The sequence below is a fragment of the Lepidochelys olivacea genome (genome assembly GCF_965140295.1).
Source record: "Lepidochelys olivacea isolate rLepOli2 genome assembly, chromosome: 3".
Lineage (NCBI taxonomy): Eukaryota > Metazoa > Chordata > Testudines > Cheloniidae > Lepidochelys > Lepidochelys olivacea.
In genome coordinates this window covers 118261281-118287804 of record NC_140413.1, presented here as the reverse complement: position 1 = coordinate 118287804, position 26524 = coordinate 118261281, and the positions used below count along the sequence as shown (strand labels likewise).

At 40.0% G+C, this 26524-nt stretch overlaps 1 protein-coding gene across 3 annotated transcripts in view; it reads right to left on the bottom strand.

Moving 5' to 3' along the window:
* The window catches only part of SCAF8 (SR-related CTD associated factor 8), a 137474-nt gene extending 119898 nt beyond the window's left edge, over nucleotides 1-17576 (bottom strand). For all 3 annotated transcript variants that reach the window (XM_084624399.1, XM_084624398.1, XM_084624400.1), the window contains exon 1: nucleotides 17218-17576. In XM_084624399.1, coding sequence (XP_084480525.1) covers nucleotides 17218-17247 — 30 coding nt within the window. In that variant the 5' untranslated portion in view covers nucleotides 17248-17576. The remainder of the gene's footprint in view (nucleotides 1-17217) is intronic.
* Nucleotides 17577-26524: the final 8948 nt, after the last annotated feature.

The following is a 26524-nucleotide window of genomic DNA, read 5'->3' as shown; positions in this document are numbered from 1 at the left end:
TCCGTAACAACCACTTTGCAGCAGCTGCTCTGAAAAAAGTGGGAGGAACCCAGCTAACTCTCCCACAAGTTGTGCAGTGGAACTCAGTAGTGGACTGTTTTGAGCACTATATCAAGAACTGGCCTAATCTGATGAGAGTTTGTGAACAAAATCGTGAAAAAATAGATGGCATTGTCACAGCCAAAGTTCTCAACGATGGGCTTAAGAGAAATGTTGAACACATGCTGAGTACCATGAAGCCTATTTCCGCAGCCTTGAACAAACACAGGGAAATAGCTGTTTTATTGCTGACGCTGTTGAAATTTGGAAGGAACTGAGTGAGATCTTAAAAAGAGAAATATGCAATGACAGAGTTAAATTACAAGCATTAAAAAATCGAATGTGACAAGCACTATCTCCAGCTCATTTTCTTGCAAATATTCTCAATACTCGGTAGCAAGGTCAAACCTTAACTGCTGAAAAAGAGGAGTTGGCAATGACATGGACATGCAGCAATCATCCCTCCATAATGCCAAATCTAATAAACTTCAGAGCTAAGGGTCAACCATTCAAGAAATATATGTTTGCTGATGATGTTGTAATTGAAAGAAAGTCACACCAGTGAACTGGTGGAAGTCACTTAAGCACTTAGATTCAGAGACTGTTGAAGTGATAACCTCACTTTTAACAGCAGTAGCTTCTTCTGCTGGTGTAGAAGGAATATTGTCTTCCTTTGGACCAATTCATCCCAAATTGAGAAATCGTTTGGGACCTGAAAAAGCAGGAAAGCTTGTTTTTCTTTTCCAGATTATGAACACACTGAAAATGAAGGTGAAGACGACTGAGTTAGTGGCAGAAGCCAATATTTTAAGTTTCTCACGTTGACCTGGCTGACACAGTCGATTTAATTTTTGTTTTTAATATTTCATTTAACTATTTTAGTTAAAAACAATTTTAACAAAAACAATTTTAACAAAAACAAACCTGATTTTAAAAAACTTGAATGTTTAATTAAATGCTTGTTTTGTTAAAATATTATATGTTTGCTGTTGAAGAAGAAAAAAAACCAGAATACATAACGTTGTTTTAGTTAAATAAAACAATTTAAATGTCTGTCTGGTGATGTTCTCCTCCTAATACAGGATGGCAAGAAAATCCTTCAAATATTAATGATTAACCTGTTGAATTGGAGATAGTTCACCTCCCAATGACTTCATAAATATCCGCTTCAATTACCTCCGGTAAATTAAATAACCAAACAATCATTCATTTTCTGATATAGCTGTAAAACTAATCTGAAAAGTTTTCAAAAATAAATCACTTCAAAAATGTATAGTGTGTACCTTCTAAAAATGAAACGTACCGCTATCTCTGAGTTGTGAAGAATATGTATTAAGGTTATAATAACCAATAAGAATGCAGTTTTATGTAGAAATCCATGACTAAATCGAGTCTTCCTGACTAGTGATTTAAATCAATTTAAATTTAAATCAAATCCACCCTGCCCACAACTCTGGTCAACTGCCTTTGACTTTACTGACAACAGATAAATTGTTACCTATTCTATGTTGTATTTTACTTAATAGGCAAATAAGTTAATCTTATTTTTCTATATAATGATATTTATGTGTCATTAAAACCATAGCTTTTCCATGTAAAAAAAAAGAATACTAAATAGACGCTACTTGTGAAAATATTGGCCTTTCCATTTTGACTCAAGCTTTTGAGATGTCATGCTGAAAAACTTTTCAATTTTTGTGGCTTCCACAAAACTGACAAGAATCGGATCAATTTTAGTTTAGGTGTTTCTTGAGAAAGCAGCACAGGAAAGCAATGAGCACGATCACCGTGTAGGACTAAAAATGGAACATGAAGGAGGAGTAGAATAATGGGAACCCCCTCACCATATATCACCAACCCAGCTGGATTCCTGGTAATTGGCTACTGGAACCTTAGCCCCCACCTGACACTAAACCATAGGCCAGGATACTCATGCCCCAGCCCTTACACTCTTTTATGCATTTGTTGGGACGTATGACAATGGACAATGGAGTTTGAGTGGTAGCCTTGAAGAGGAGAAATAACAGTTTCAAATTCAAACTAATTCAAAGAATTCACACAATGTGTAATTAGACTAAAGAACTCACCTCCACAGGAAGTCATTGATACCAAGAATTTAGAAATATTCAAAATGGGATTAGACATTTATATGGAAAACAAGAATACCCTAAGTTACAGTTAACAGGAATAAAATTTTTGGAAGGCATATGCTTCAGGGCTTAAGCATGGAACCTCACGTCTGGCATAGATTATCCCACATCTGCCTACTTCACGGTTCTTACATATTCCTCTGAAGTTATCTGGTGTTGACCATTGATCCACTATGGCAATTCCTAAAACTTATTTTAAATTACATATCATATTTAAAAAGTTTATGTGCAGAAGCCCAAATTAGCACTTGTTAGGCATATGATGTATGGCACTAGGCCGCTAAAAGGATTAATTTCTTGCATATTTCAACACTCCTGGAAAAAATCACACCCATTTATATGAACAGATGAAAATCACTTCTTCTCTGGTGTTTCAACACACATGTAGCTGGTAAGAAATATGAATGGAGCCAAGAAACCTCATGGTCAGTCAGTGCTTTTTAATATTTTTCTAGCAAACTTCTACTAAGTGTAACACTGCATATATGTGCAGAGATTCTTTTTTCCCCCCTAGAGAAGAATAAGTTGCCAAACATATGTCTTGAAAAGTCCACTCATCTACTCCCCAATGATTGGTGGGGATTAGACCATTAATGCCTGAAGAATTAAAGCTTTCATTTAAAAAAAAAAATTGAAGTGCCAAGTCATTATGGCTGCAAAGATAACCTTCCAAATATGAAACAATGAAGTGATGTATTCTCAAATCTTCAGACAGCACCAGTGCCTCTGTTACTATCAGCAGCAGAGTGAAGTTAACAAGACACCAATTATCTGTTTTTATTCGTATCTGTGTGCGCACGGCAGTGAAATTTTAAGTCATGTCAATTTCATTCTGTTGCTGCTGTTTGAGAACATAATAAGCAACACCCAGAAACTGGAGCCATTTGCAGATGAGAACTATTTCCCCATCCGCACAAAGGCTGTTCATGTTCATAATTTGATATAAAATCCATATCAAACACTATATACTGAATATTAAGTAATGTTTTTCTTTTTAGCTGTGCGTTTAATTCCATCTGAAAGTACATGATTTAAAAACTGAGAAACATGTCTCATTATATATACTCCTTGCATTTCAGCCCATCCCTGCTTTTATCTTATTTCATACTTTTCTTTTTAAATGTAAGATCAGAATCCACATTTTAACTGACTGTGTGTGGGATGTGGAATAGGACAGATAAGATATAGAGCAGAGGTTCCCAAACAGTGGTAGGCAAGATATCTCTCAGGGATATGTGGTAGAAATTGTGTAACGGTGGATTTGCTTATTAATTATTTTATTTATTGCATTTTCATAATAGGCTACTCAGACAAAGCTTTAGAACTCTGTGGGAATTTGTCATATAAAATACAGAAGCTAATTTACTTAAAGATGTACCAGTAAGACCACAGATACACAGAGACATTGACATACAGAGCCCTCACCTCCAATCACCATATAGCACGGGTTCAGATGCCCAGTAACTGTCCAATCTAACTGAGCTCAGAACTTAGTCAAGGGGTTTTTTCAGTTGTATATGTCTCACTATAACTTTGTCTGTACATAAACAGTGAAATGTGGACTGATGGCTAAAAACAGGTAGTGTTAAGAACAAGACAACGTATCAGTGATGAGAAAGGTAGGGGTACGTAGGTAGCTGAAGATCTGCAAAGGGGTACCCAATAAGAAAAGTTTGGGAACCTTTGATGTAGTGCTTGTAAGCCACTCTCCAACCTTTCAGGCAGCATGAGACGAGATCAAGGTGGTTTGGCAGCTTCCCCCCTGGATCTTTTTGACCATGCATTTCTAACGCCATATTTTTTAAAGTAGCAGCATGAACTCTGGTTCACACAGCTTCAAAGAGTGTGGATTATTTATTTGAATGTGCAATGCAGTGATTGCATGTTCATATTAACTGCACCAGGACAGTTCAGGGTGATCTGATCAAAATCAAGGCAATTTAAATGATCAATTTTAATCATTCATAGATTTTTAAGGCCAGAAAGGACCATTAGATCATCTAATCTGATCTCCTATATCTCACAGGCCACAGATTTTTACCCAGTTACTTCTGTATTGAGCTCAATAACTTGTGTTTGGCTAAAGAATATCTTCCAAAAAGGCACAGGAGAACGCACTATTTACTTGGTAGTTTGGTTCAATGGTTAATCAAACTCACTGTTGAAAATGAATGCCTGATTTCTAATTAGAATTTGCTTGGCTTCAATTTGCAGCCATTGGCTTTTGTTATACCTTTCTCTGTTAGATTTCAGACCACATTAGTAACCAGTATTTTCTCCCCACACTGTAATCAAGTCACCGCTCAATCTCCTTTTTTGATAAACTAAATAGATTAAGCTCAACTCTCTCGCTGTAAGGCGTTAATCCCAGACCTCAAATAGTTCTCGTGGCTCATTTCTGCATCCTCTCCAATTTTTCAACATAAATTTCAAAATGTGGACATGAGAACTATGTACAGTATTCGATCATCAGCCTCACCAATGCCATATATAGCGAGAAAATAATCTCCCTACATCCAAGGCTCACACTAAACCTTTTTTGCTACAGCATTGCACTGGGAACTCATGTTCAGATCATGCTCAAAATGAGTTGCTTTCTCAGTACGACTCCTAAATCCTTTTCAGAGTTACTGTTTTCTAGGATACGGTCCCCCATTCTGTAGGGACAGTCTACAGTCTTTGTTCCTAGATTGGGGCTGTCAATTAATCACAGTTAACGCAAGCAATTAATGCAAAACAAATTAACTTGGTTAAAAAATAGTCATGACTAATCGCAGTTTTAATTGCACTGTGAAACAAACAGAATACCAATTTAAATTTATTATAAATATTTTTAGATTATTTTTGCGTTTTCAGGTATGTTGATTTCAATTACAACACAGAATACAAAGTGTATGGCGCTCACTTTATATTATTTTTTATTACAAATATTTGCACTGGAAAAAAAGAAACAAAATAAATGCTATTTTTCAATTCACCTCATACAAGAACTATAGTGCAATCTCTACTTTAAAAGTTCAACTTACAAATGTAGAATTATTTTTTTCATAACTGCACTCAAAAACAAAACAATGTAAAACTCTTACTCCCAGGGGAATTCTGTGCCACTGTGTGCCTGCATAATTAATGAGGAGTGCATATCTTAAATTTTTTGCACAGGTAAAAAGCTTCTGCCAGAAAGTTGCTGCAGTTCCACCTTTTGCCCACCAGAAGGCGCTGTGGCGATAGAACAGAACAGCAGCTCCTGGCCAACTAGGGAAGAGACAGATAGCATGGGGCTGCTGGGGGGGGGTGTCAGACAGAGGTTTCATAAGGGCTAGTGGGGAAGGACAAACTGGGGCAGGATCTGAATAGGAGTGGAGGTGCAGGGTCACACTGGGACAGGGAAGGAGGTGCAGGGCTACATAGGGATAGGGGATGGCTGAGTGGGGGCAGAGACACACACGGGGACAGAGGGAGGATGCAGGGCCACATGGGGATGGGGGAGTGGGTGAGGGACACATGTGGACAGGAGGTGCAAGGACACATGAGGGTGCAGGAACACATGGAGACAGGGGCAGATGTGCCTGACTGAATGTGAGAGGCTAGGGGTCAGCCACAGCCTGCATGGGGAAAGCTCCCTAATAATCCCTTCCCGCCCCCAAAAAACCTTTTCCATACCTTTCCTACCCAACCCTACAACCCTCCAATTTCACACCCAGGCTCCTTCCCAGCAATTACTTCTCTCTCCCACAGCTCCTCCATTACCCCTGACTCACCCAAACCTTTGCACTGCTTCTGAGGTATGCGGGAAATACAATTTTGTATTATAGTTTAAATGTATTATTACTCAGAGTTCTGTATTAATACGCCTAATAAGGAATCTGTTTGTCAAAAAATATTTCCTGAATCTTTTTTGTTGCCTATATTGTTACAGACATACTTGCCGACAGGTATTTTGAAATAAATGACCAAAAATAACAAATTCGTGTGATTATATTGACAAAATATGCAGAATCTGAAAATATTGTGCGCAGAATTTTTAATTTTTTGGCGCAGAATTCCCCCAGGAGTAAACTCTAGAACCTACAGGTCCACTTAGTCCTACTTTTTGTTCAACCAATCATTAAAGCAAACTAGTTTGTTTACATTTATGGGAGATAATGCTGCCTGCATCTTATTTACGTCACCTGATAGTGAGAACAGGCGCTTGCAGGGTACTGTTGTAGCCAGCGTTGCAAGGTATTTATGTTCCAAATATGCTAAACATTCGTATATTCCTTCATGCTTCGACTTGTATGCTCTAAAGTTTCATATTGTTTAGTTTTTGAGTGCAATTATGTAAAAAAAATTCTTCATTTCTAAGTTGCACTTTCACAATAAAGAGATTCCACTACGGTAAATGTATGTGGTGAACTGACAAATACTATTTCTTTTACCCTTTTTACAGTGCAAATATTTGTAATTAAACATAATATAGTGAGCAACATACCACTTTGTATTCTGTGCTGTAACTGAAATCAATATATTTGAAAACGTTGAAAAACATCCAAAATACTTATAATAAATTTAAATTGGTATTTTATCATTGTTTAACAATGCAATTAAAACTGTGATTAATCGCAATTTTTTTAATCTCACAATTGCAATTTTTTTAATAGTTTGACAGTTCTGTCCTAGATGTTGTCCTGGTATTAGTCGGTGTTAAAAAACATTGTTTGAATGAGCCAAGCTTATCAAGCGATCCAAATCACTCCGACTGCCTTTTCCTCATTATTTTGTATCACTATCTTTGATTCATCCACAGAATTTATTATCCATAGTTTTTTTATTAAAATAAAAAATACCACTGATAAAAATGTTGAGTAGCATCTGGCCTGTTATTAATCCCTGTGAACTCTTACTAGAAACATCCCCATTCATTGATGATCCCCCCCATTAATAACTCTCTTTGAGATCTCTGTTAGCTAGTTCTCAATCCTTTGAACTTGTGCTTTGATATTATATAGTGTTCATTTTTAATCATAAAGTTATGTGGTACTAAGCCAAACTCTTTACAACAGTCTAAGTATATTACATCTAACTGATAATCTCATCAAAAAATGAAGTCAGGTTTATTTGACAAAATCTACTTTCCAAAAAATCATGTTAGCTGTCATTAATTGTACTCTCATCTTTTCATTCTTTATAGATTGAATCCTATATCGTCATTTCCATTATTTTGCATGGGACTGATGTCTAGCTAATTGCCCTATAAATGCTTGGGTCATCCCATGTGCCCTTTTTGAATACTGGCACATTAAGCACTCTTCTAATCTTCTGGAATTTACTTTGTATTCCAAGATTCATTAAAAATTATCAGCAGGCCAGATATCTCCCCACCCAACTCTTTTAGGGCTCCTGGGTTCAAGTTACCCATGCCTGCTGATTTTAAAATGTTTATCCCTACTAGATGCAGTTTGACATCCTCATTTCATTACAAATGGAGGATCCTGATTTAAATCAACAATTTAAAAGACTAATTTTAAGCAATATTTACAGTGGTGTTGTCAGTCTACAGTAAGAGTTTTCACTGGTGCAGCTACACCACTGTATGGTCATGAATGACTGAAATATCCTGTACATACAATGCCCAAGCCAGTTAAATATCTTATTTTTAATTACTTGACAATAGCAAACATCAGAACTGCTTCCTTCTGATTTAGCATCACAAACATACTCTTTATGGAATGACCCAGTAAATGGCAAACAGATTTTTTTTTAAAAGGCCACAAAAAAAGCCAAAGTTAGAGATTTACACATTTTGAACTTCGTTAAAAATGGCTGTTAGTTTCCAAGACAGGAAATGGTATAATATATTGATGCTATTTTAAAAACTAATTAATAATGCATTTTTAACATCTCCTCCCTGGGGGCTCAGAAATCTGAATTTTACACTTCTTGGTTTCTGTTATAGTGAATGACATCACAAATACAATACTTAGAAAAAAAAAGTGAAGTTCAGATTTCTTAAGATCTTGATATGGTAACTATCTCAAGTTTTATTAAAATTAGGAATGTATTAAATATCCAATTAGGAAAAAACAAATATATCTAATATTTTGTTGATATTTATGTCCATAAAGATTTAAAAATAAACAGAGTATGAAAACCAAACACAACGAGGTGGATAGGTAACGGGCAACATTTTACAGGGCGTTAATTCTGATATAGTATCATGGGAATACTGCAATTCTTTCCTCCTTTCATCTCCTCCACATTTTATAAGTTCTTCTATTAGAACTTTTTCTTCCTTGATCAGCCGCACTAGCAAAGACCAAGTGCATATCTTCTCCTGAACATCAGAACTAATTCAGCAGCAGCTGAGGCCCATACTGGTTCATGCACAGGACACTTTGTCTGGTGCAGCAGAAGCTGTTAAATAAAACTGTAGAATTATATCAGATTAACTCTGCCGTCCTGCATGTGCTACTGGAAAAGCATTGCACGCAGAAGAAAACAGCACAGAAGCAATTCAGGAGTAAGGGGAAGAAATGGGGAAGAAATACACAGAGCAAAAGGAGAACACACCTACAATTACTATCAAACTTCAGGACTGTGACACATGCACTGTGTTTTTGGATCTGTTTTCTCTGAAATGCATTTGTTCTAAATACATAATACTTTGCTTTATATGGGCTTTTTGATTACTGGATGTGATACCACTGTCATTGTTCTCAGAGAGAAAAACAGCAGATCCTGAACACAAATCAGACCTCCTGAGGTAATCATGGGTAGTACCAAGAGATGGCAGACCTAGACCAGGTCTGAGAGAGGAAGAATTGAACATTTACTATACCTTAAAGAAAAAATAGCTTTCCTCTCCCATCCCCCTGTGACAACCTGGAAAGTTTATCTGGAAAGTGGTCAAGTGCTAATGCGCCTTTGCTGCTGCTGTGGAGGCAGCAGAATGACATTTCCAAGAATCTGATCTGTGTAGCTACTGCTACCCTTGGTATTCTGAGCAGCAAGAGTGAAACTGATCAGATTCTTTACATTTCAGTTCACCTCAGATGAAAGTTATGGACAGCAGAGAGACAGACTGTCCTGGCCTATTGAAGGGGCACTCTGCAATGGGGTGAGAGAGATAAAAGATGTTCCTTTTCCACACCCACTACAACCAGCAGAGGACTGAGACTGATGAAACTCTAGACAACAGACACACAATCTTTCAACAATGAAATATACAAGAATTTAATTGGTTTCACTCTTCCTACTGATTATGGAGCAGTAGCTAAAATGATCAAAAACTTTAATCTCATTTTGCTACAAAAAACTGAGCACCTGCATCAGAGGAAAGCAAAAGGAGGGAGGCAAGGAAGAAAAGATAAAAAAGAGCTCAAAACACACTAAAGTTCGGAGAAAAAAGTGGAGTTCCTCTTTCGAGAAAGCAGAGGATGTAGAAGAGTGGTAAATTCATCTTTTCACAGTAGGCAGACTGAGGGGAGAAATGTGCAACTCCTTGCTTTCTCAGCAGCCAAGGAAGCATTCTCCAGATGTGCCTGATACTGCAAGTCAAAAGATGAAACTCTCCAGGAGGGTCTAAGGATAATGTCTTGGTGGGAAGTAAATCTGTTCCCTTCCCACACATAAAACTAGTTCTCAAAAGGCTCTGGGTTTATCTCTGCACATGGGCACCACTGGCTCCCCTTCCACGATACACTGTATCATTCCCTACTTAGTGCATTTTTCAAGCTCTAACTTTTAAGTTTCTTCACCATCACTTGGCTTCCATTTGTAAACAAGCTACCTCAGTGCTTTCTAGACTTCAGCATTAAATGTACAGAAAAGTTCAATTCATGATTTAAGTTTCCATAGTTTTATGTGCATTCATTCAGTTTTCTAGTGTACTATAGCTAAAAGACCATCCAAAAATAATATGACAGCTGCTTACTTCCACAGGTCAAGCTGAGACGTGATTTTTATCTTTCTAAAATTCTGGTGGGGGGAAGAGAGGGTCTGATTTTTTTTTTTTTTTAATTGCAATAGCACTGCAGAAAACACGTGACTAGTCAAGGGGGCAGTGGAGGTGATGACAGAAGAAAGACTGCATCATATGAGAAAATTTATGGCAAAAGCAGGGGTCCTTAACATCTCCAACTAAAGCATGGAGAAAGCATTGCATCACTAAAAACCAAAAAAGCTAATAAAATACATGTTTAAAAAAACATACCTAGAGATTTATCAACAGTTACTGAACCAAAAATGCTATATACAGGCAACTGATTAACTAGCAAGTAATTAACAATTAATTTACTGTGTGAATTTTGTTGATGAATTTGAAAAATAATCATTATGGTGTGATAACTGAATTTCCTTCACCATCCCCCAGATTCTTACTTAGTGCTCCCTTTGGCCAAACCAAAGGCTGGTCAAGACTTCATCTTAAGATGATGAACTACATAAGGACTATCATTTTTATTGTTAATAAGTACTGGACCCTCAAAATTGAGGTCTTTTACATGATCATAATCATGATTCTTTTCCAAAAGCTCTATAAGAGACCGGGAGGTACATATAAAGGGACTTAGATGCACAGAATCTAAATTATCCAAAGCATGTGTGGGTCAAACACACTTCTAAACTTGGGACTGTAGGATCAATTGTTATTGAAAATATATTTTTAGGTAAAGATAATCAAAAAGACAGAACAGAGTCCATGCCATGATGCAATCAAACTATATGTTATGATTCCTTAATCTCATTATACTTTGCTTTAAATGCACCATTAGCCTGAAATCATTTAAGATAAATGAATCAGAACTATCTTCAGGTCTCATTCCTACCATTGAGTCTTTGACAATATTTATGGTTTCCTATTGTACATTTTTCTCCCCTTTAGCTGTATGGGGAAAAAAACAACACAAAACAACAGGGAAAACAGTGATACTATCTACAAAAAGCATTGACAAATGAAAAAAACAGTTCTGAAAAAACATCTAATATTTTTCAGTTTTCGTAATCTTATGTGTACTTGTAGTACCAGTACTTAAAACAATTCAAACGAGTGTAGTTTTTAAGTTAACAGTGTACTTTTCACATTAGCTCCTCCAATAATCAGTACAATACGATAGTAGACCAAGTGTTACAATCAACCACACTTTACGATTAGAAGTTAACCATTCCACAAATTGCCAGTGCAACAAGTGGAAGGCCAATTATCATGAAGGACAAGACGTTTTTAGAATTAATTTTCCAAAGCATCAAACATTCAACACCAATAGTTTTCGGTTTTGCTATAGCTACTCTTTTACACAATTTCAATACTACAGCCATCCTAAAGGAGCAGGGTGAGGGCTTGTAAATTCAAATTACTTACCCTTTAAAAAAAAAAAGTGCTGAGAAAGGGTAAGCAACTTTTAATGATTTCCCCACCTGAAACAGACAAGCTTTGGGGATTATTTTTAATATAAAGAAAAACAAGCCAACAAAACCGCACCATGCGATTTTAGAAAGGGGAATAGAAAGAGATAAAGTCATAGCCATGTTTCTGTGTGTGCATACTAAGTTAGAGATGTTTACAAATGTTAAGTACAGAGATTCAAGACTTGGTTGTAGAACAAAGCAGAGTGGGGCAGAACCCTCTTTAGGGTTTTGCGGATATAGGCTTTAAAGTTAATTGATATTTAATGGAACACAACTTAAAAAAATCATACCTCTGTCTGAAATTTTTTTTACAATACTTAAGGTATCATCAAAAAAAAGAGAAAAAATTAAACTGTTCCAGTTTATTTATATTCACATTTAACAGCAATTTATGAACATCCATTTTCATTTTTCTATGTAAGTTAGACCCCTATCCTGCAAATATAGACACACATGCAGAAGTTTTTTAACGTTAGTCCTACTGACTTACTAGGACTCTTAACTTGGGAAAAATTAACCACATGCTTGCTTAGTCAGTTCCCAATCTGTTCCCCCACATTCCTATAGATTTTTTTACTGAACAATAGAGGAGAAAGACATTTTAAAAGTAGGAGTATGTTATTGTAAAAGCACAAAAATTGCAGAGGAACTCAGGATCAAGTATAGTACCTGAAACTACTTTCCTCTAATAGTTGGAGAGTGACTAGGATTTCAGTTGATGGAGTCCCTTTAAAGTTGAACTTAAATAATATTTTTAAATAAATTTATAAATCAGTTTCTGATTATTATCCCTTTTGGTGCAGGAACCTTGTATGTGTGCTTGCCTCGAGTACATCTCAAATCTTGACTAACAAAATACTTCCCTAAACTTTAAATTATAAATGACAATATTTTAAAAATAAACTAAAAGCTTTTTTTTCTTCCAAAAGTTCTGGCTCTGAGACTTGTGTGTCCCAGAAGAAACATCAGTGCCACAACTGACACCCAAAGGAGAACAATCCTTTAAGCAGTAGTGATGTCAAATGAGATAGAGGACACAGATTATTGAAAATATGAAACTCAGCAAGAGAGAGGCAAACTGATTTTAAACTAAAACCTTGCAAAATGTTATTTTTCCATTGACATAAGCTATGAAAATTAACTTTGTTTGGAAAGTCTCATTAGCTATTTCATAATATCAAGGGTAGCCGAACATGTTTTTTATGTAAATCGGTAAACTTCTAGGATTTTGCAAAGTTGTTTTAAATAATTGTGATACAAAAGTGTACTCTTCATTTAAATCTACACATGTATTCTAATGGAGATTTGGGATTTTAGAGCCTGCGAACACTTACTACTAGATGGTGCACTTACTATCACGAGTAGCCCCTCTAAAGATAATCCAACTACTCACAGTAGTAGGAATTACTCCCACTAGGAAAAGGAAAAGGTTTGCAGAAAAAGGCCTTCACCCTTAAAAACAAACAAAAGGGACAACAAAAGAAACCAAAAGAAAAATTTCTCTTGAATCAAATCAAATGTCATTGTTAACCACTTCAATGCTGAATGAAAAACCAGATACATGCAATGTAAGACCTTGTCCACTGTATGTATTGACCTTCCATTCATGTGAAGTCAAGTTAAACTATAAGCTTGCACAGCCGCTTTTCATTTTGGTTTTGGTTTGAGACCCAAATACAACTCCCTCCTCTGTGAGAGAAAAAAAAAAAAAACACACAACTAAAAAGTGTTAGATCAGTGGACCTAATACTTTACATTTGTTTAAATGCTATTTCTGAGCTGTCACCTGAATTTAACCAGTAAGTTACATAAACATATATAAAGTTATTAACTGAATCCAAACTGCAGAAGTGAAAGCATTTCTGAGATCCTTCTACAAATTTAGCCCACACTATCAGCTGCCAATTTGCCTCTACTTTAAGTCAATATGACCAAAATAGAAATACATACCACAATGACTGGAAAATAAATAAATGTGACCTTAAAATATAAACATAAGTAAAATGCACTTTTTAAATGTGAAGTATAATAAATTTAACTAGTATATTAACACAAATATTAAGGAGTTAGGTGTTGAAAGAAATGCAGCACTGCTTACAGATTCAAAGTTCAAGTATTTTAGATATTCCTTATTAGTCCTCCCAAAAGTGTCTTCAAAACCAGTTATAAAGTGTATGATCTTTAGGCATAGGAAGTCAGTGATAAATTCTGCAGAGGGGAGGGGGGCCGAAGTCACAAATATTGCCAGAGAGGCATTGGTTATGTTCAAGGCCTCAATCATGCAAAGTGCTCTGCACCCATCTATAGTTCATTCCAAGGTTCAGAGCTTTGGTTAATACATTTTTAAATGCCCTTATCAGTGTTACCCAACACTCAATTATAAAACATAGTTTAAAATGTAACAGGAAAAAAACACTGAGCAAGCCCCCAACACCAGTATCTGCTCACAAGAGAGGGGGGCAATTGATTTAAAATGTTGTGACTTGATCCTTCATTTCTTGGCCACCCAAAATTACGTTTTACATCAAAGGTTTTAAATTTAAAACCCACATGAGTCCGATGCCTTTCTTTTCTAAAAGAGTTCTCAATTTAAATCTTTATGAGTATAGACAGGAGCTTTGTGAAGCAAAGTCTCCATACTTGAGTATTCATTTGGCTGGCTGTGTAGAGCTTCTGTGTTTTTCAATATGAAATTGAAAACTTTTGCTCATATGTCCCAAGGGTGTTTGAGCAGAGATTCCAAATCAATGTGTTCTTACATGATGCTGTTCTTATGGCAACAATGCTCTTTCCCCATCCTACAAAACACACACATAGTCTGACTAAAAATTGAGTTGGAAATCAATTTTTAGTGTCCGATTTAAATTTCTCCCCAACCCTAATTGTCAAACTACTATTTCCTCCACTTAAGGTTCATTAAATTATGTAATGGGTAATATACTCATACAAATCCTCAGATGTATTTTGTTTGACTGTTTCTAACTATTTTTTCCCATATTCTCTAACTCAGTTGTCTCAACATTTCCAGACTACTGTACCCCTTTCAGGAATCTAACTTGTCTTGCGTATCCCCAAGTTTAACCTTGCTTAAAAACCAGATATAAAAATACAAAAGCGTCACAGCACACTATTATTGAAAAATTGCTTACTTTAACATTTTTACCATATAATTATAAAATAAATCAACTGGAATATAAATACTACATTTACATTTCAGTGTACAGTATATAGAGCAGTATAAACAAGTCACTGTCTGTACAAAATTTTAGTTTGTACTGACTTCACTTGTGCTTTTTATGTAGCCTACTACAAAACTAGGCAAATATCTAGATGAGCTGATGTACCCCCGGAAGACCTCTGCACACCCCCAGGGGTGCACATACCCTTGGTTGAGAACCACTGATCTAACTACTTGGCAAAAAATCTATATTCTAATTTTGGTTGGTAGTAATAATCTGCTGGGCACTCCATTCTACTATAAACCAAATTTAATTGTTACTTGTATTTAAAAAGTATCAAATTACTTCACTAAATAAACCCATACCTTTCCATACACCAGAAGACGACAGCCTCCCTGCTCTAATACAAGGGTAATCAGCAGTCAGATCCTGGCCAAATCTGTACCACCAGAGCAGTGGTTTGAGCATTGGCCTGCTAAACCCAGGGTTGTGAGTTCAATCCTTGAAGGTGCTGTTTAGTTGATCTGGGGCAAAAAATGGGGATTGGTCCTGCTTTGAGCAGGGGGTTGGACTAGATGATCTCCTGAGGTCCCTTCCAACCCTGATATTCTGTGATTCGAATGGACCCCAAAATCTTTTTATTTACTTATTATCATTAATTAATTTATTTTCTCTGGAGTCTGGACCTTCACAAAAAAAATTGACTATTCCTGCTCTAATATGTAGGTTTCATTGCAAACCACACCACTCTGAACAATTTAAAATAGTGGTTCTTGAACACGGATATGAGTACCTCTGGGGGTACACAGAGGTCTTCCACAGAGTACATCAGCTCACCTAAACATTTGCCTAATTTTACAACAGGCTACATAAAAAGCACTAACGAAGTCAGTACAAACTAAAATTTCATACAGACAATGACTTGTTTATACTGCTCTATATACTATACACAGAAATGTAAGTACAATATTTATATTCCAATCTATTTTATAATTATATGGTAAAAATTAGAAAGCAAGCAATTTTTCAATAATGGTGTGCGGTGAGACTTTATTTTTATATCTGATTTTGTAAATAGTTTTTAAGTGAGGTGAAACTTGGGGGGCAAGAAAGATCAGACGCCTGAAAGAGGTACAATAGTCTGGAAAGGTTGAGAGCCACTGATTTAAAAGACCATTACAAACACAAATTTTTTTCTTACATGTACATAAACAGGTATGGGAAATTACAGCTGTTTAACTACCTTTACTAGTTTTCATTTACCACATATCAGCTTTCAAATATGAATAATCAAATCTCCTGTTGGCCTCACAACAGGAAATCAAATTTCCCTCCTCATTACAAATGTAACTTTTTAACTTGACTATCTACTCCTGCAATGGCCAAGAGCAAAATAAGGTGACCCAGACTCTGATCCTGCACTTTAACAGCACATTTGGTTACTGGCCTCAAAGAAAAACTAGGATACTGCTTCAATATCTTTACTGGCAGGTGCAAATCTAGAGACCTTTTCTACCATTTCCAATGTAGATGATGTCTTGATATCCCACATAAGAGCTATGAAACAAAGATGGGGAAATATGTTCTTGGTTTAACTGCAGTAGAAATACCACTTTCAGCTACCAAGAAAACCCTCTGAATCTTCAGATTATTCCCTGATTAAAAATTAAATCCATTAAAGTGTCTAAGGCAGGGGTAGTCAATAGGTAGCCTGTGGGCCAAATCCAGACCACCAGATGCTTTTGAATGGACTACGAAATCTTTTTATTTACTTATTATCATTACTGTTAGGTTTTTTTTGTTATTTTCTCTGGAGTCTAGACCTTGATGAGACCTTGACCCTGAATTTGGACCTGGACAAAAAATAATTAACTACCCCTGATCTAAGAGGTGTTGAGGTGTGCGGATGTGTGTGTAACAACGGAAAGAAAGAGCGACAGAAAACATGAGAGCTTCAATGGAGGAGAGAGACCTGCATGGCCTGGAGAAACCAGTGGATTCCCTTCCCTCTTAGTACAACCCGCTTAACTTCGTGTGGTGGTGTGCTGTTAGACGCCGCCAACCATCCCCCCAGCTATAGAAAATAAATCCCGAGGAGAAATCTCCCTTCCATTCTCCCCATCCCACCTGCACATAGACCCTCCCCGTCCCTCTCCCCAAGACCCGTAGGCAAGGACGGGATTTCCGCGCTGCGCCCTCTCCCTGGCAGTGGCACGCCCCTGCCGTCAGACAGGGGGAGAAGCCCCGTCCTTCCTCCCCCGAGGCAGAGAGATTCCCCCCCGCCGCCGCCACCGAGCGGGAAGCCCTTAGCCCACCCGAAACCGAGGAGGGACGATTCCTCCCGCGCTCCCCCAGGCACAGCCCCACAGGGGTGGCGGCCGGGCGAGTCGCGCACGCAGCGAAGGGAACCAGGCCCAGGGGCGCCTCCCGCTCGCCCGCTCCCATCCCCGGCAGCGGCTACTGACCTCGCTGTTAAAGGCTTTCACGGCCTCCATGTTGAGGCAGAGGCGGGGGCCGGGCGGCTCGTCTCCGCTGATGGCGGCTGGGCTGGGCCGGGGAGGGGGCTGGTGTCTCTCAGGGTCCGCCGGGCCTTCTCGCCATGGCGGGTGGCGCAGGGGCCGCGGGACCCGGGGCCCGCTCGTTGCCGTCTCCTCCCTGCTCCGCTCAGCCGCCTCGCGCCGCTTCCCGCCCTGCGCCGCCGGCTTCCCGGGCTCGGCCTGGCCGGGACGAGATGGAGGGAGACGGCGCAGCAGCTGCAGAGGCAGGCAGCGCGGGCACCAATATGGCGGACACACGGGCTCCAGGCAGCGCAGCTCGGGGGAGCCGAGAGCAGCGGAGGCGGCGGCCAGAGCGGCCCCTGGCGGTCGCGCGCGCACCAGCCCGGCCCTCGCAGAGCAGCGACCATCGAGGTGGTGTCCAGAACGTCGCTCTGGGTCCGCTCTAGCAAGAGCGCTTGCTCTTTTGGGGGTGTGCGCCTCCTGCAGCGGGAGGCTGAGTACTGCGGCCAAAAAGAAGAGGGTCCGTCATCTCATGTTGCTGCCCAGGCAATTCGTTCTGTAGCCCCGCGGGTGTGATGGGAAAGCGGGGGGCTGGGGGTAAAGGGAAGGAGACAGAGCCCGGATTATTTCGTGTGAGGAGAAACTTAACTTCTCCCCCGACCCTTTAACATTTCCTATGGCGGCGCCCCATCCGTCGGCTGCATTCTCCGCACCACGCCCCTGCACGCTCCTCGGGGAGGGGAACACCGGGGGGAACACACTACCTAACCCCGAGACAAGGGGGAATTTTGGCCAAGAACAACCGAGCAAGAACTGCCTGCTGACGCCCTGGGATTGTAGATGGCTGCACCAGGCACACTGTGCTTTCATAGTATATCAGGGTTGGAAGGGACCTCAGGAGGTCGTCTAGTCCAAGCCCCTGCTCAAAGCAGGACCAATCCCGCAATTTTTGCCCCAGGTCCCTAAATAGCCTCCTATATTGAACTCACAACCCTGGGTTTAGCAGGCCAATGCTCAAACCACTGAGCTATCCCTCCCCCCAAATAGACCACACCCACCAGTTGCTGAGACCAAGCAGAAAAAGTCCAGTGCCTTTCCACAATGTTTTCACCACCACCACCACTTTTTGGCTTTCGCGATTAGAGGCTACTACTGCGAGTCATTTAGAGCCTCTGTTATACTACATCAAATTAGATTTATGTGTATTAGTGAATGATACAAGAGGGCATTTCATTCTGTACTTAAGGACTGAAATGTGGTCAGTGGGGAAGGAGGGAGAAAAATGTTTTATAAAACTGCAGAGGAGAATTGTTAAAGATCAAGATGAACTTTGAGGCAGAAACTGAGCTAAAATGATTGTAAAGTGAAATTGAGTTGCTAGTGCAACAATGATGTCATGAATGCATTTAAAAAGAGATAGTATCCTTTTCAGACAGCCCTTCCTTGAAACAATGCTAGTAGTCGCTAAAAAGAACATGAAAAAATCATTGAAGGATGAACAAAGTTGCAGTGTAGAGTGTCTGGGTACAGCATTTTAGTAGAATAGGACCCTTTTCCAATACAAAATAATAAAGTAAACCTTTTTTTTAAAAAAAAAAAAAGCCCTGGCTAGGTCTGAGTCACTGTTCCCTCTAAGCTGTGCACATATGCGTGTACACAGATCCTAAACCCCATGCACACGGTGAAATTATAACCCTAAAAGTTTTACACTGTTAATGAATGATATTAAAATGTCAATTTTTTATTTAATATACAACTTGGTAACTGAGGAGGCTGAGGTCACTTGTAGGTCTTATTGAGCTACTTTTTAAAACTGATTAGTATTTTAATTTGAGCTAGCAGCAGAAGGAAGATGACTAATCCTAGTACTTTAACTTCAAGTTTCTTCCTTGCATCAAGTAGATAAAGCTTTGCATATGTGGAAGGATTGCAGAAAAAGAATACTGACTAGAATTCTAGTCAATTTCCTCTCCCTTCCTTCCATGTGTAAAGCACTACTACTTGATGACCCTACAGAAACCTATTATAAAGAGGGTGACACTCACTAAGGCGAAACAAAAAGAAAAGAAAAACTAGTAAGAACAGAAAAAATATTTAGCATTTACCAACAGACATCACTTTTTGTGTTAAAAAAAAAACGAGGTTAGTTCAATCAGGGAGGATGAGGCCCTCTTCTAGCAGTTGAGGTGTGAACACCAAGGTAGGAGAAACTGCTTTTGTAGTTGGCTAGCCATTCACAGTCTTTGTTTAATCCTGAGCTGATGGTGTCAACTTTGCAAATGAACTGAAGCTCAGCAGTTTCTCTTTGAAGTCTGGTCCTGAAGTTTTTTTGCTGCAGGATGGCTACCTTTAAATCTGCTATTGTGTGTCCAGGGAGATTGAAGTGTTCTCCTACAGGTTTTTGTATATTGCCATTCCTAATATCTGATTTGTGTCCATTTATCCTTTTACGTAGGGACTGTCCAGTTTGGCTGAGGTACATAGCAGAGGCACATAATCGCGTATATTACATTGGTGGACATGCAGGTGAATGAACCGGTGATGGTGTGGCTGATCTGGTTAGGTCCTATGATGGTGTCTCTGGTGTAGATATGTGGGCAGAGTTGGCATCGAGGTTTGTTGCATGGGTTGGTTCCTGAGTTAGAGTTACTATGGTGCAGTGTGTCATTGCTGGTGAGAATATGCTTCAGGTTGGTGGGTTGTCTGTGGGCTAGGACTGGCTTGCCTCCCAAGGCCTATGAAAGCAAGGGATCGTGGTCCAGGATGGGTTGTAGATCACTGATGATGCGTTGGAGAGGTTTTAGCTGTGGACTGTATGTGATGGCCAGTGGAGTTCTGTTGGTTTCTTTCTTGCGCTTGTCTCGCGGCAGTAGGCTTCTTGGTAAACGTCGGCTCTGTTTCCTTATTTCCTCATGCAGGTATCCTAGTTTTGAGAATGCTTGGTGAAGATCTAGTAAGTGTTGATCTCTGTCTGAGGGGTTGGAGCAAATGCGGTTGTACCTCAGCGCTTGGCTGTAGACAATGGATCGTGTGGTGTGTCCGGGATGGTAGCTGGAGGCATGAAGGTAGGCATAGCGGTCAGTGGATTTTTGGTATAGGGTGGTGTTAATGTGACCGTCACTTACTTGCACCATGGTGTCTAGGAAGTGGACCTCCCGGGTAGATTGGTCCAGGCTGAGGTTGATGGTGGGGTGGAAGCTGTTGAAATCATGGTGGAATTCTTCCAGGGTTTCCTTCCCATGGGTCCAGATGATGAAGATGTCATCAATGTAGCGTAGGTAGAAAAGGGGCGTGAGTGGACGAGAGCTGAGGAAGCGTTGTTCCAGGTCAGCCATAAAAATGTTGGCATATTGTGGGGCCATGTGGGTGCTCATAGCAGTGCCACTGTTCTGGAGGTATATATGGTCACCAAATTTGAAATAATTGTGCATGAGGATAAAGTTACAGAGCTCAGCAACCAGTTGTGCTGTGGCATCATCAGGGATACTGTTCCTGACAGCTTGTATTCCATCTGTGTGTGAGATGTTTGTGTAGAGAGCCTCTAGGTCCATGGTGGCTAGGATGGTGTTTTCTGGAAGATCACCAATGCATTGTAGTTTTCTCAGGAAATCAGTGGTGTCACAGAGATAGCTGGGAGTGCTGGTGGCGTAGGGTCTGAGTAGAGAGTCCACATATCCGGACAGTCCTTTAGTGAGAGTGCCAATGCCCGAGATGATGGGGCGTCCAGGATTTCCGGGTTTGTGGATCTTGGGTAGTAGATAGGATAGCCCTGGTCGGGGCTCTAAGGGTATGTTGATTTGTTCCTGTGTTATTGTAGGGAGTGTCCTGAGTAGATGGTGCAGTTTCTTAGTGTATTCCTCAGTGGGATCTGAGGAAAGTGGCCTGTAGAATTTGGTATTGGAAAGTTGTCTGACAGCCTCCTTTTGGTAGTCAGATCTGTTCATGATGACAACAGCACCTCCTTTATCAGCCTCTTTGATTATAATGTCAGGGTTGTTTCTGAGGCTGTGGATGGCATTGCGTTCTGCACGACTTAGGTTATGAGGCAAGCAATGTTGTTTTTCCACAATTTCTGCCTGTGCATGTCGGCAGAAGCATTCTATGTATAGGTCCAGACTATCATTTCGTCCCTCAGGAGGAGTCCATGTGGAGTTCTTCTTCTTGTGCTGTTGGTGGGAGGGTATCTGTGTATCAGTGCGCTGTTCAGTGTTATCTTGAAAGTATTCTTTGAGTCGGAGACGGCAAAAGTAGGCTTCCAGATCACCGCAGAACTGTATCATGTTTGTGGGGGTAGTGGGGCAAAAAGAGAGTCCCCGAGATAGGACAGACTCCTCTGCTGGACTGAGTGTGTAGCTGGATAGATTAACGATATTGCTGGGTGAGTTAGGGGTACCACTGTTGTGGCCCCATGTGGCAGGTAGGATTTTAGACAGCTTCCATATTTGCTTCCAGATTCATAGCTAACAACTCAGAAGTTTTTACTAGGGAGTGAGCGAGATTCTGTTATAAACTGTGCAGTATTAGAATTTTTCAGTAAGATTTAACTGCAGGTCCAGACCATGGGCAACAGGTGAAACCCCCCACCCCCTCACTTCGGGGAGGCTAACCCTCCAACCCTGCCTGTTCCACCCCAAGCCCTACCCCCTGCTACCAGAGGAGCCCCGAGACCAACCCACCCCTTGCGACCAGAGGAGCCCTGGCCTACCAGCCCCAGCCATGTCGACTGACCCCCTGCCATCGCTGGGCCAGGCCACTGGCCCGACCCTCACCCTTGCCAGCTTGAGCACTACTGTTGGCTGCCAACAGGCCTGAGCTCCAGGTTGCTGGCTGAAGCTGAGCCCCCACTGGTTTCTGGGTAAAGGGGGAGGGATGGCAGGGCTCCCGCGGGAACATGAGTGGGCCATGGCCTAGGTCAGGGGAGGCTTAGCCTGCCCTGGCCGTTAATACCCACTGCCCATTGTCCAGACTCTGTTCTGAGGTACACCCACTTAAACTTTGCTCGCATCTTTGGATTGCCCTCAGACCTGTACAACAGTTCAGCATAGAGAATCTTTATTACGGATTATATGAGCCAGACGGAACTCTGTTTGACTTTCATATTCCAATTTAAGGCTGCAGGGCTGACAGAAAAAAAAGTTATTTTAATCGTAAACCAAGTAAATGTTAGATAAAACTAGTAGCTTCTAAACCAGGGCTGGGTGTGGCAGCTGAGCCAAGTAATCCACCATCTGTGCAATCTCCCTGATACAACCATTAAATTGTTGCATGCAAATTCACTGTTGAATAAGGGTAGTGATTTATTGACTTTCCTGTGATACCACAATAGTCTAGGACTCTTGGCGTGGCATAAATACATTAAACATGCTTTACTGTAGCTGTACGCTGCACAGTTGTAATTTGTAAAGTCAAAATAGCTGACAAATTAAAACTTGGACAGTAACAACCCCCAAATCCCAGTGATGATTAAATCTGGTGATATTCTGAACAAAAAGAACCCTCAACCATGCTTGTAGCTCTTTCCATCACTTCATACTGACTCAGACATTTTAGGCTTCAGAGTGACAATCGTAGAATATTATTATATACATTCTTAAGACAAACATGAAATCTTGCAATGCCATTTTTACAGATCCAGAGTGAAACCACACTTCTAAGAGCCTCATTATAGAAACATACTGAAGTATTTCTAAAGGCAGGTTCACTTGAAGTAAAATATATATAAGGATTTTCTATAGTGTCCAACAGTGGACTAAGTGCCAATTCTTCTCTTCTGGTCATGTGCTGGCATCCGATGACAGAATTTGATCTCTTCTCCAAACGTAGTTCTCACATATGAAGGCAACTTACTATGCTGTTCAGGACAGTACCATTGCTTCTGTTTTGTTCTCTCTTTTCCTATGAAAATCTGATAGTTTTAACAAGAGATCAATTTGAATTGCTATTGAGACTTTACATTGGATTAGTTATATCAGTCATAGCTAATAAAATTATTAGTTTATTTCATTAATAAGTATACCAATTTGGAAAACATTCTAAAACTAATATTGAAGTAATTCTAAACATATTACTGTTATAGGATACTAGTTTGTTTTTTAAACAAAGGTAGGCTGGAATTCTGAGCTTTTGCCCACAAAATTGGTGGAATACCACACGACAAAAGCAGCATAGTTTTGCAATTGCATTGAATCTGGCCTTGAAGTAACCACAAAACTCCCACATAGCTGCCTTTGCAGAATCCTTATGAGCAGTTCCAGTACAGGTGAGTGCACATTAGCTAAAAGGGGAGCAGAGGAACAGGCAAAAACCCACTTCAAGACACATGGACCATGCCCCCGACCCTACTGGATGACGTTCTCTCTAATACATTTAGACAGACAATTTTAATTTGCGATCTACAAAGATACTTAGGTGCCTAAAGCCCAGACTTAGGCACCTAAGTCCCAGTTTTGGCTCCACTACAATCCACAAAACTGCAGCCAAACCCTGTAGGTGCCTAAACTCACTCAGCACCTAAACTTCACAGTAGAAGTACCCTCGGTGCCTAAGTTTCTACCTCGGAGTATATGCTCTGCTGCCTCTCTCTCTCCCCCCTGAGCGAATCATGAACAGGGCAAAGATAGGCATTTGACCACCTCTCTCACATGCAGGGGCCAATCCAATAGGCGGCCTCTAAACATGCCTACTGGATCAGGTGGTCCCATTCAAAATCTGGCCAGCAGAGAAGGAGATGTTGGTGATGCTACCTTATAACTTTTAGCCCAGTGGTTAGAGCACTTGCCTGGCATAGAGAGACCCAGGTTCAATTCCCCCATCTCTGCAGAGGATAAGAAAGGATTCAACTGGGGATGTCCCACCTCTTAGGAGAGTTCTCTAACCGCTGGGCTATGGGATATTCTGATGCAGGGGCTCTCTGTCTCTCTCCTGTTGAAGCTGTTCTACTGTGGGTAAAGAGTGCTTGGAGCAGAGGAACTGGATCCAGGATCTCCCAGGTGGGTGCCCTGACCACTTGGCTACAGACTCATTCCCACTCTCTCTCTCTAACCTAATGACCATTTAATGATTTATCCACATTGGAACACTCATCGGGCAAGAGAGAGGGAGAGAAATAGGACTGTAGTCCAGTGGCTAAGGGCAGCTTTTTCTTGGCTTTTTGCAGACATCCCAATTCTTCTCTGGAGGAAATTGGGTAATATTTACATATGCCTTTCTGTAAGAAAGCTTCCCTTAACGTACCAGGAGGCACAGAAATGTGGTGTTTGCCCTTCTAGAGAGGGAAGGGATAAATAAGACTATCTTTCTTTTGTACTTGTGACCACAGTCATCCATGCTAGTCTAATGGGCATTAGTATTTTGAGAGCCGCTAGCAAAGTTAGTCTTCACGTCCCACCCTCTCAAACCTCATCCAATCTTAACATCTTGATGTTGCAGCAATGTGTGATGCTGTCATCCCACAGGCTTCCTGTCATGACATTGCTGAAGTCACACTGTGATGACTTTGATCCCCCCCAAATACATTCAAAACTTGAAACATCCTTAACTTAGAGGCCAAATTCTGCCCTCAGATGCGTACACATGGGATTCCCATGAATTCAAAGGGAATTGCATGTTTATGTCACAGGGAATTAGAAAGTGTTTTCAGCACCAGTTCATTTCAACTTGCTCCCAGAAGGTTTAGAAAACATGATGCTGGCAACTGTTCTGGCAGTCTAACCATACCCACACTAAAGTTCCCAACGTTGCTTCCATTAGTTCAGTGTTTCTAAAACTGTCTTAGTTTAGACAGAGCCCCAGTCCCAAAGTTTTTTATCTCTGCACTGCTTTTAAGCTTTAGTAGCCAGGTAAGTAAACACTGTTTGTTACTGTTTCATATGCCACATTTGCTTCTACTCCTCTCTATCAAGAAAGCTCTCTAAACTGCAGGTCAGAAGGCAGGTTTGCTATAGCAATCATCTGTTTGGTTGCAACAAGATAGAGGCATTATGAAAGCTCTAACTGAAAGTACCCTCATGATCTCAGCATGCAAATAAAATAAAGATGGGAGAACCTGCATCCAGACAGATTCTAAGTAATTCTAGATATATTTGTCAATATTCATAGGATTCTGGGTGGTAGCGTGTGGAAACATTTTTTCTGTAGAAGTGCTCAAACTGCAATAAGAACTAAATGTAACTATATTAATATATGTATAGTGAAGAAACACTTATGAAAGTAAAAGAGGGATTAATCACTCAATTCCATTTATTAAAATAAACCTTTTTAAAGTGGGTTCAAGTGTTAAAAACATTTCAGTTAGGGGGGACTTTTATGGAGAATTGGTGGAGAATTCAGTGGTACTTTCTGCTATAACTCCCACATTTTAAAGAAACACCTATTCAGGACTGTGTTGATTATAAAACAGCAGGCAAACAAACAGTAGTAAAGCCTTAAATAAGAATGCTGGAGATACCTTGGACTGAAAATGCAGCTTATTACTTTATTTTTTGTTGTTGTTGGTTTTTTAAACAGACTGGTTGGCAGCCAGGCATGCCAGTTCTTTACAATTGATGATTTGGCTCTCCTGGTCTTCCGCTTACCTCCACCTCTTCTCTCTTGCCTGCCAGGACAAAGCTCCAACTCTCTTGTATATCTCAGACGTTTAGCATGGAATAACAAACTTGATATCAGAGGCTGCAAAAACAGGAGTCCATTTGCCAATCCCATCAGACAAACAGATATGACACTACTGACTTCAACAGAGTCATTCAAGCCTCAAAAGGTGAACGGAAAAGATGAAAGCCTCATTTGATCCATTGTTCTCTTCATTGTCTCAGATAAATAAGAAGGGTAGTAGATGAAATCCTTTCCCATTGTTTTATTCAAGTATTTTTTATTCCTTTAAAGTAAACAAATGAGCCCTAGGAGAACATACATCCATTGTAGGTTTTTTAAACAAATATACAACGATGAAATCAATGCCAGATGGGGCTCTAGATAACCCTTTGTATCAAAGCTCAGAGCACAACATCCCACACTAAACTGAGTAAAATGAATTAAGTATATGTATCCCATGGATTAGTCTTACCTCCGGTGAATATAAAAATGAACAAAATCTCTTGCAGCATCATTGGTCCAGCACCAGGTTTAATGTAGCTCCACCATGAGAGCTATCTTTACAAAAGTGCAGAAGACAAAGAATAAGGGAATGGCTGAGGTTTGTTTTGTTCAACAAATACAGTTTAAAACTCACCTATCACAGTTGGCATGATACAAAAGTCAGAGTGCTCATTAACTGCAG